The 11,259-nt window shown below is 34.0% G+C and overlaps 1 protein-coding gene across 1 annotated transcript in view; it reads left to right on the forward strand.

Annotated features, from left to right (window-relative positions):
- The window catches only part of LOC149426715 (very long chain fatty acid elongase 7-like), a 58,014-nt gene extending 55,722 nt beyond the window's left edge, over positions 1-2,292 (forward strand). The window contains exon 6 of the mRNA XM_089633022.1: positions 1,329-2,292. Within this exon, the coding sequence (XP_089489148.1) occupies positions 1,329-1,661 (333 nt within the window). The 3' untranslated portion in view covers positions 1,662-2,292. The remainder of the gene's footprint in view (positions 1-1,328) is intronic.
- The last annotated feature ends 8,967 nt before the right edge of the window (positions 2,293-11,259 follow it).

The following is an 11,259-nucleotide window of genomic DNA, read 5'->3' on the forward strand; positions in this document are numbered from 1 at the left end:
ATACCGACCCAGTGGGACGACTGCTTTAATGATAAAATTATTGCTATTAGCGGAGCGCAAACTACGATAATAATTCAGGAACAATAAATTTATTTTGCATACCTGTATAATGAATACCTTTCGGAGAACAGATCATGAATAGATTTGGAACAGATTTGCAAACATCTCTATGATGACAATAACAATTATCTTTCATAACACAGTTCTTCAACACATTTGCAAACACCTTTCAGGTGACAAATTTGTTCACACCATGTGTGACGATTATTTTTCAAGGGCAGATTTCCACAAACTTATTTGACTATTCTTTTTCGGAAGACAGATTTGCACACATGTATTTGGTGATTATATGTTATAGGATAAAGTAAATATGAACACACTTCTTTGAAAATTATCTGTCAGAAAACAAATTTGCACAATTTTATTTAATGATTATCTTTTATAGGTTAAAATACGCACAAACTTGTTTTGACAATTATATTTCAGTAAAGAGACGGGTATAGTAACCGCCACCTCGAGAAACATTTATTGGTTAACCAACACACCTGTCATAGGTCACCCTAAGTGGTTCGCTACGTTTGTTGACTTAGCAGCGGCTCCTGGCTTCATGGGGTGAGGTTTGTCTAGGTCTTGTGCGGCGGATGCGTTTGCCCACCTGCTACGTGGTGCACCGGATAGGGAGAGACTAGTTCAGGGAGACTTGTTGACCTCTCCAGCCGGACTCTCTCGACCCTCCGCCTTGCACCGCAGTGGGGGTGATGTATTCATTCGTCGTCACCCCTGGACACATTGACCCCTAGATTCCGACCCACCCCTCATACATTCTCCCTTCGCTGAACTTCCTATCCTTCCTTTCCCTAAAAACACCCTCCACACAGCATCACCAAAGATGACAAAGGGCCTGAAAGATCTTTTTTCTTAGGGCCTCTTGTGTAGAGTTAATGTTAAAAAATTGCACGCCATTTGACGATTATCTTCTATAGGTTAAAGTATGCCCACACTTTTTGACAATTATTATTTGACGATTATCTTTTACAGCTCGGAACATGAACACACTTGTTTGACAATTATATATCAGAGAATTGTAGAAATATGTACATATTTTTGACGATTATCTTTCGGAGGACCACTTCACAAATACATGCATGATGATTATCATTTAGTGGATAACTTCAAAATTACAAGCTTGATGATAATCTTTTAGAAGACAATATCACAAATTCGTGACTATTATCTTTTAGACGACATATATGTATCCCAAGCTTTCTCCTAGTGGCCCTATTACTGTACCTTAACGTTTTCGATATCAATTTTTTTTTTAATATCAGGTCCAATTTTTGATGCTGGTTCTCCACTTCTCCGTGCTGGTGGTGACCCCGAACTGCGCCTATCCGAGGTGGGTGGCCGCCGTGGTTGTCCCACAGAACCTCTTCATGATGCTTCTCTTCTTGGACTTCTACAGAAAAGCGTACCTTAAACCTGCCAAGGCAGTTACTGAAAACGTTACCACTAAAGAAGACAATGCTATTTCCGAAAGTTTAGCGGCCAAAGAAGCCTGTAATGGCAAAAACAGCTTGAATGATCTGAACAAGGTGGAAGGAGAAAAAATGACTTCTAATGGAGTACACAGTCACAATGTTGAAAAACTTAAAGTAAATTAAAAGCGCGACTTCAAATGAATGAAATATTATAGAGTTTATTTATTGTGTTTAGACTTTTGATTTAAAAAAATAAGATTTGATCTGTTAAGCTGATTTAAGGAATAAACGTAAAACACTGTGTTACTTATAATGGAGTTTATAGATTGCCCGATGGTTCGCCCTGCTGCAAGCTTTTCCGGCAGGGTGAATTTTTTTTTAAACTATTTAGTGTGTAAAGGTAATTCAAGTAATTTGATTAGCTTAAGAGATTCCAATATACACGGTGAGAATGACAAATAATGTTTATTTTTTAGTATGACAATCTTAACTGAATCTAATTTGTTTGTACAATATTTTTCAAAATCTTCAGTGAAGAAATGGACAAGGAATCGTGCAGTTCGAGAATAGTGCTTGTTCATTTTTACTGATAGTAATATTATGTAGGTAAGAATATTCTTAAATTAAAAACAACAATAGTTATTGCAACGTTTCATACTAGGTATCTACTTGTACACAAGTATAATCATTTTTATTTCGTTTGGATACATTTTGGTCACCAAATTAATTTTCGCCATTTTTCACATTTCTGTAGGACCCTTTTGATATCAGATATTTATTTTAAATAATATTTTTATGTAACCATGTTGGTTTAGTGTACTTAATAAAAATGCTTGTGTTATAACGAAACTACATACCAGTGTTTTATTTATATATAACAACTAGGGACCCGATTAAATAGAATTCAAGTGACCTTGGGCTATCCTAACCCTATCCGTTTTTTTATCAGGTTTAGTCGCATATGTAGGGGAAAGTGGTCACCATTCGTACGCGGGGCACATTCGTACAGTTAGTATAACAGAAAAACTAAACGGCACACAAACACGCCTTTGCCTGTGTGCATAGACATTCCGGCTGCCATGTTGCTAGCGGAGTGTCGCGTCAGTCGCACTACGGTGTATCAGCTGACAAGATGTAATGTGTTTTTGCGCGCGGTGAGTACAGTTTTTAGTACAAGTTTAGTTCGTAATTGTAAGTAGGATTGCTATGTTTTTGACAAAATGGTGATGATTGATTAATGTTAACATTGTTTATTTTGAGCTTTAATTGTTATATTTCTCAAACTAAATTAGAATTTGTATAAAGTTGTATTTTAATTTTGTGCAAAGGCATGGGGTGCATTCGGACACCCAGAAAGGGGGCACATTCGTACGCGTACGAATGCTCCCCTTTACATTTTATTAACCACCAGTATATCGAAATTCAATTTTTATGAAATAAAATATAGTACCTATTACATTTTAAAATTATTGTGCAGACAGCACAATAACATATTTTTCCTTTTATGACGTATTCTACTTCTAACAAAATGAAATTTATAATTAATATTTTATTGCAGAATCATGGTACGAAAATATAAAAAAGGGTACGCGTACTCAAGAAGTGGATGAAGAGTCCATGAATTTAGCAATTAATGATGTAATACAAGGACGGTTGTCGTATAGGAAAGCCGCGTTAAACAAAACTTCCATATTTCGAACCTTTTACTGCAAAAAATATTACAAGTGTATTTGAAAAGCCAGGTATATGGCCGTTCAATGAAATGGCCTTCAGCAATGAAGATTTCGCTCCCATTGACGTGTACGCTTCAAATAATTCGGTAAATGTGTCACATAATCTGGAAACAATTACTGTCGCTCTAGAACTACAACCTTCCACCAGCGTGTCATCGACTGATATGAATGAGTCAGATATTCGTGCCTTCTTCAGCCTTCTTTGCTCCAAAATCCTCAAGAGATTGTTACCGGAACTGGCGAACCTTCCACCTCTGTGGCCGAGGCACAATCTGAACCGAGTTCTTATCTTCCCATAACACCAAAAGTCATAAGACCTTATCCTACAGCCGTTAGAAATAGAAAACCAATAAAGGAAGAAAACCGAGTAAATCCCGTATATATACAGACACACCTTAAAAAACTGAACTAAAAGAGAGACATAGACGGAAAGAATTGAAAAATAGAACAGGAAAGGAAAGCCAGAGCCAAAGCAGTGAAACGTAGTTTGAAGGAACTTAATTCAAGACAAAAGAAAATAGAAAGGGATGAAGATTCAGAGAAATCTGAAGGATCACAATTTACCTTGCGGGAGAGTTCAACATCTCCAGTTGATTTAGAAATGGACAAAGAGACTGATGATCGTGGTATCAATAATAATTTTAATGTAACACCAGCGAAAATCAAAGATAATTGTAATGTTTTGGTAAAGTTTAAAAAACAGACCTCTGTTGTTTATTACGTCGAAAAAGTTCTGTCATTATTCGGGTACAGAGATGAAAATATCTTATCTTCGGAAGCAACCGGGATTATCATGGTCATTTTTTTCCCTGATATAGAAGACATACACACTCTGTATATCAGCGATGTCGCCATGATCATCCCTTATCCTCAACCACGAACGGGCTGTAAAGTTAGAATGGCTAGACTTTTTACTTTTGCAGTTAATTTAAATAATTATAATGTGCAATAAGTAACAAACAAATGTATAATTACCTACTTTAAGTCAAAATTGTCAAAGACTCTACAACGATGTCATACAAAATGATTGTAAACATCTCATTTAGAGTGATTGTAAAGCTTAGAATTATCAATAATCAAACTAAGGATGAACGAATTTATTTTTTGTTATTTTTCTAAAGAAAGATTTATCGTCTATGAGTCAAGTCACATATTATTAAATTAGTTCTTTGATAAATAAATATTTCTATAATAATAAATAAAAATTTAACGAATTTAATTGGTTTTTTAATTATCCTGTATGAATCTACCCCATGGCGTACGAAGGTACCCCACCTACTGTACGAATGTACCCCGTACGTGGGGTACGTTCGTACAAATATCTTATCGTAGAAAAATGGCTATAACTCTTTAACCTTTTGACATAATAGTTTCGGACTTTTTTGTCACAAACTACAATATATTTGTTACACTTGGGTACATAAATTAGATAAATTCGACAATTAATCACAAAGTAAAAAAATAAAATCTAAAAAGTGTACGAAGGGTGACCACTTTCCCCTAATTTAGATGAAATATTATTTTATTACCACCATAAACAATCTGATAAATTATGCGAAAACAGTTTAATTAAAATTATATATTGCTAAAAAATTATAGTTTCCTGATTTTGGTTGAATTTTGATTGAAAGGGCAAGAAAGGAAACAAAGGATAATATGGGATGTGTAAGGTGCTTTTATGAGTGGAAGGGGGTGCATGGACCAGATTTTCTCATTGCGTATGCTCACCGGGAAGTTCTGGCAAAAAATCAGAAACTTTTCTCTGCCTTTGTAGATCTACAAAAAGCATACGACCGAGTCGACAGACAAAAGCTATGGAAGGTGTTGTTAAAGTATGGAGTGTATATTATTCCCACATAGTCATTTTGCGTCTCTGTATGAGGGAAGCGTTGCATTTATTAGGGTAAATGGTAGTTTTACGGGTGGTTTGATATCACAAAAGATGTTTATCAAGGCTGTGTAATGTCAACGTGATTATTCAATTGAAAGAGATCGGATTAAGCTCGCATTTGAGTAATCTGAAAGTATGTTGCCTGTTGTATGATTGATTGCTAACAGTATGGAAGATCTACAGTTTTTCGTGTCTAGGATGAACGAAGTAGGTGTGTATGAAGAATGAGTTAAGGTTAAACGCAACGCTTGTTGTATTCTACGTGTTCACAGATGGCGTTAATTAATTAATTTTGTTTAAATACGCTTTTGCAAGGTATTGCTTTACAATATTAAGACAAATCATTTGTTTGCGCCCGTATATACGCAATATGAATATGAATCAATGGTTTTGTTCGTTTAAAGACTTAATTCTTTCGAGAAAGGCACACAAATACAATATTTTACCGATGATTCAATCCAATATTGTATTTGTATGCCTTTCTCGATAGAATTGAGTTTTTATATGGACAAAACTATTTATTCATATTCATATTGCGTATATGAGGGCGCAAACAAATAATTTGTCTTAATACTGTAAAGCAATACCTTGCAAAAGCGTATTTAAACAAAATTAATTAATTAACGCCATCTGTGAACACGTACAATACAACGAGCGTTGCGTTTAACCTTAATGATTAATATGAGTATATCTTTATTTTATTTGCTTTTACGCCCAGCTGGTCTTTTCCATGGATTTTAAGAACAGAATATATGTAGTGAGCTATAATTAATTACTATTTACAAATCTGTACAGCCAACTTCGTGACCACAATTGGTAGGCTATCTTGGAGATTTTTAAAATAGAAAATAAAACATTTTTTAACCTATTTTCATTTGTTTATTTTACCAGTACCGGTTTCGTCCTATTATGGACATCTTCAGGCTGGCAATTGAAATTCTTTTGTTACAGAATTTATACAAAATTAGGTACACAATGTCAACGTCATGGTAGGTACATTTTTTTTTTTTGGGTTATTAAATTACAATGGTTCTTTAAGGTTAATATGTCATATTTGACATTTGACATATTCATATTTGACATATTAACCTTAAAGAACCATTGTAATTTAATAACCCAAAAAAAAAAAAAATGTACCTACCTTGACATTGTGTACCTAATTTTGTATAAATTCTGTAACAAAAGAATTTCAATTGCCAGCCTGAAGATGTCCATAATAGGACGAAACCGGTACTGGTAAAATAAACAAGTGGAAATAAGTTAAAAAATGTTTTATTTTCTATTTTAATACTATATAATTCCACCACGTATAACAGTGTAATAAATAAACTCATTGGAGATTTTTGATGTTGACGAGGCAGTTAAATACTTCTACCATTCCTTTTACGCGTATTTTGATGAATGTATTCTTAGAAAAAAAATGAAAACTATCCTTAATACCTAAAACTATACTTAACTTATTTACGCCCACTCGTAGATGTTTTTCACGCGAGATTATCATGGACATGGAGATCAAGTTCATACACCATCGGCGGTGGATACGATCAAGTTTGGAATGTGAACACAAGTTATTCAAATTTTATCGTACTAGAGTTAAACATAATATTTGAATAGCCCACAACTATATTTTGAATGTAGAAAACAATGTGGAATATGAGTCATTTTGGAAATATACTAACAAGAAATGTGACAGTTCTTAAGTCACATTAGCTTCAATGATTGCACACATAAAGAAACCGAGATACCGGAATATTTCGCAAAGTATTTCCAATTTGTCTTGTCAAAGTTAAATTTGGATCTAATATGCCAGGACAATTTCTCAAAACATTGCAATTTAAAACGTCGAAACCGAGGATATCAGTTTCGAAGTAAAACATTGAAACCAAAAACATCATTTAGTTCGGATTCAATTCCACCCTTTGCAATTAGGGGATGTTCTGAACCTTTATCCAAGCCAATTAAACGTTTAACTTTAAAATCCACTAAAAAATGGAAAATTACGAAAGTCACCCCTTTCATTCTCCAAAAAAATTCCCCCCCGCCTTTTTGAATGGTGAGCTTCTGAAAACAGTAGAAACCACAAAATATCTAGGACATGTCATTAACAATAAGCTAACGGATTGAGTCAAATGTAACATGCTCAGTAGAATATTTCGGCTCTGTAGTCCACGAGTGAGAATGATGCTCTTCATAGCCTTTTGCATCATCCTGTACACATGCGAGCTCTGGGCAAACTTCAAAAAAAGAACAATGGAAAGGCTTCGGGTGCAATATAATAACGCATACAGATTGATGTTCGGACTTCCCAGGCACTGCAGTGCCTCCTCAAAGTTAACAGAAGGGTGATTTCCCACAATCTTAGATCCGATGGATTCCCATACTTCTCTGCTTTAATCTCATTTTCAATTTTTATTTTTATGTTTAATCTATTTTTTTTATTTTCCTATAATGTAAATATTATCTATACTTATACCCTCTACAGGATGTGTGGGATTGCACTCACCTCCCCGCAACCTGGAATAAAGATTTTATTATTTATTATTTACACAAACATCAAGAAATCAACCACCGACCCATAGCGATTTTTTCCGCACCTACTAAGTTATTGGAAATAGTTATCCATAAATATGATAAAGTTGAACCATTCATGATCGAACAACAATATGGATTTTGACATGGCCGAATTAGAAAATAGAAATTTACTGGTATTTACAGATTGCATAGCGAAGCACCGGTGTGCCACAGGGATCCAATTTAGGACCCTTTTTGTTTTAATTTTTGTAAACAACATAAATAAAATTTTATTTTTCCCTGATGTCATTAAACTTTTCTTGAGAATAAGTTCATTAGAAGACTGCAAAAAGCTCCAGGAAGATATAAATACAGTTATAATTGATAATAAACTCTGGGTTATCTTCCAATGTGTTGAGTTATGTGGTTTACGTGGTAACACAAGACCACATATTTTAATTAAAAAATGAAAAATCTCATCTCTGAAGCACATGGCGACCTAGGAATTGTGTAAGACGCTTAAAATTGCTTAAAATTTCATGCTCATATTGAAACGATCTGTAGATCAGCCACAAAGATGTTGGGTTTTGTCATACACAATTCAAAGGAGTTGACCAACCTTGCAGTTATAAGACTGTTTTACTTTAGCTTAGTGCGTAGCATTCTGTATGTAGATCTCGGGTATGGAGGCCAGAGGACACTTTTACGATTAATAAAAATAACTGTTTTATTTATTTATTAACATGAAAGTTCGGTCTTTATCCATGGCTGTTTACAACAGCATTTGTCTCAGGAATGTTGGGTATCTGTCGCCTGAATTGATGTTGCATTACACCTGATGGTATAAGCTTCTGAACGGTTTATTATGAATACCAGACATGTCCCGTATGATTTCACGCGAGGCCACCAACACAGGCTTTTGATTCTTCCTTAGGTGCAGAACTAACTTACCAATAGTGATGCCCCTGGGAAGACTTACAATGTTAATTAACTGCTTCGCAGGAAATACCGATGTTTTCCACATATTATACAACCAATTCAAGCAAGACGTATTATTTAATCTCCTGTTTGTATATGTCGTATGTTTATTATTCCAAATATCTCTTTTGCTATATAGTGGTTTGTATACTGTTTTTGTAAAATAAAATAAATAAATAAATGAAACAGAACCCTTCGGCAGCCCACTATAAATAGCAGCAGTCAAGAGGAGCAAGTGCAGGAAGCATAACAATAACATGAAAAATCACTATGATCATAACCTACATATGTGTTGATTTAAAAAAAATGTTTATTCAATATTATTCCCATTGTACCCATATAATGAATGGCAATTGTACCATAGAAACAATTCTTTCTCTGGTATCATTTGACTTCAGAAGACATGTATTTTATTTTCTTATGTCACATTCAATAATACTATGATGCTCGTCAAATTTCTAGTTTCTCTACAGAAGCATGTGAAAAATGTCGTCTTTTCAATTTTTTGTATATCCTTTTACAAAAATATTAATAAGTCGTCCTTAAATTCGCTTTCAGAAGTACAAGACATGACAAAGCTACGAATTGCGTCTGCAGATAAGTGAAACACGTAAACATAACCTAAAAAAATAACGTCAAATCAGCTGACGTAAGAACTAGAGACAATAACTTGTCACGTGGTCACACGCTACGCATGCGTAGGACCAGTGTACACGTCGACCCGAGAAGTAGTATTGCGTGCATTGCATGCGTGGGCCCAGTGTGTCATTAAAACCCCGCATTCCCAATTTCTAGCTATTTATAACATATTTATCTTGAACACTTTAAGTTCTTAAGTTTATAAAAAATAAGCACTGCTTATGAAGATAATATCTGTAGAGCCGAAACGGTAGTTATATGAAATTCCTTAGACAGAAAAAAAATCGAAAAGTATGCTCCGAAAATTATTCAAAACACATTTTGTTATTTAACATGGTAAAGGTATGAAAAAATTTCTCGGTGTATCTTTAAATGCAACTTGTGGTATATTATTATTATTGATTGTGAATAGAAAAGTCAGTAAGTCGTGGCAAATTATTTATTTTTAAAACAAAAATAAATAATTTGCCACGACTTACATGAAATTCATGTCACATTTAATATGGTTTTATTTTTATTACTATTAATATATTACTTGGTCATGTCTGTCACGGTGATGTGTTAGATTTAATTTTATCCGCTCATAATTACATAATTAGCATGTTGTTATGATTAATTCACACGGTTCTTATAATTATTGTGGGTACACTATATAATATCGCACATCTTAGTTTGAACATTTCTTAGACAAAACATTTCCAATTTTATATTCTAAGAATGCAACAATGACGGACTTCGTGGTCGACTGGTAAGAATCTCGACTAGCAATCCGGAGGTCACAGGTTCAAAACCCGGCGTACGCAAGTAAATGTTATTTGATTAATTTGTGTTATTTCACAATTTATTCATTTAAGATAAATAGTACATTTGCATCACGTTCCAAAGTGGAAGACTCTCAGTATCGCCCTGGTGTAAGGCCAGCGTTCAGAATTGAAAATTTGCGTGAAATTATTTAGATGTGAACAGATCTGAATAGCCAGGTTCTTTCCCACCTTCCTCTTCCCTATCTCCTTTCCCCCATCAAACCTTACAATACACCCTGATAGGGGATGCTCTACCTCACTGGCTCCAGACGGTCGGGAGCAAAATTAAGGACGGGTTGTTTCGGAGAATTTGAACGATTATTCAAATTTCAAAGTTAATTTTCAGGTTCTGTGAAAGATTTTTTGTTCTGTTTTTATTTCAGTTCTGTCAAGCAACTAGCCTATAATGATATAATAACAGAACTTAAATAGGACTTTCACAGAACCCGAAAATGAACGTTGAAATTTGATGAATTGTTCAAATTCTACGAAACAACCCGTCCTTAAAGAGCCATTTAATAATCCATTTGATTTTGGAATGGAATATTAATTTGCTAGACTGAAAATCAGATTGCGACAGTAACAGCAACATCATTTGAATATAGTTACTTCACAAAAATAGTGATATATGACGAAACTTACGACATGATCAAAATAATAAAAAAACAACATTTCTAACAACAAAACGAAAAAACAGGTCGTGCTGTTGCACGCGTAGGCAAAATGTTTGTAAGCTATTTTCTCCAAAATCTATATTAATTAGGTACGTCTATTGAGAAATAATTTAAAATTTAAAACAGACATAATAAAGCTAAAAGGGTAAGGCCATTTTTTTAATACAAGAGATTTTGAAAATTACTTTTCCACGAGATTTTTAGTGGCAGAGCAGCCAGTTCCTTGGCTCTTGAACCAAATATTTATTTACAGTAAAAATATATAATTTTTTTAAACAACTTTAATTATTGTAAATTATGGCGAGCCACAAAGTTAGTGCTTATTACAAATATGAAATATTTATTTATTTAATTGTCTCTATTCTCTTACATACTGTTTACAAAATAGGGATCAGTTATAAAAAAATGTTAATAATCAGTATTTGTATAGGTTAGTAGTAGTGTTTTGTGAACACCTCACTAAGATAACCTGTTCTGAGGTGTTCGCATGTTTTAGATAAAGTGTTCCTTGAGATTCTCGGGAAGGATAGCAAGTAAATTAAATTTTATTGT

The sequence above is a fragment of the Hesperophylax consimilis genome, chromosome 1, assembly GCF_061612785.1.
Source record: "Hesperophylax consimilis isolate HC1 chromosome 1, BYU_Hcon_1.0, whole genome shotgun sequence".
In the NCBI taxonomy this organism is placed as follows: domain Eukaryota; kingdom Metazoa; phylum Arthropoda; class Insecta; order Trichoptera; family Limnephilidae; genus Hesperophylax; species Hesperophylax consimilis.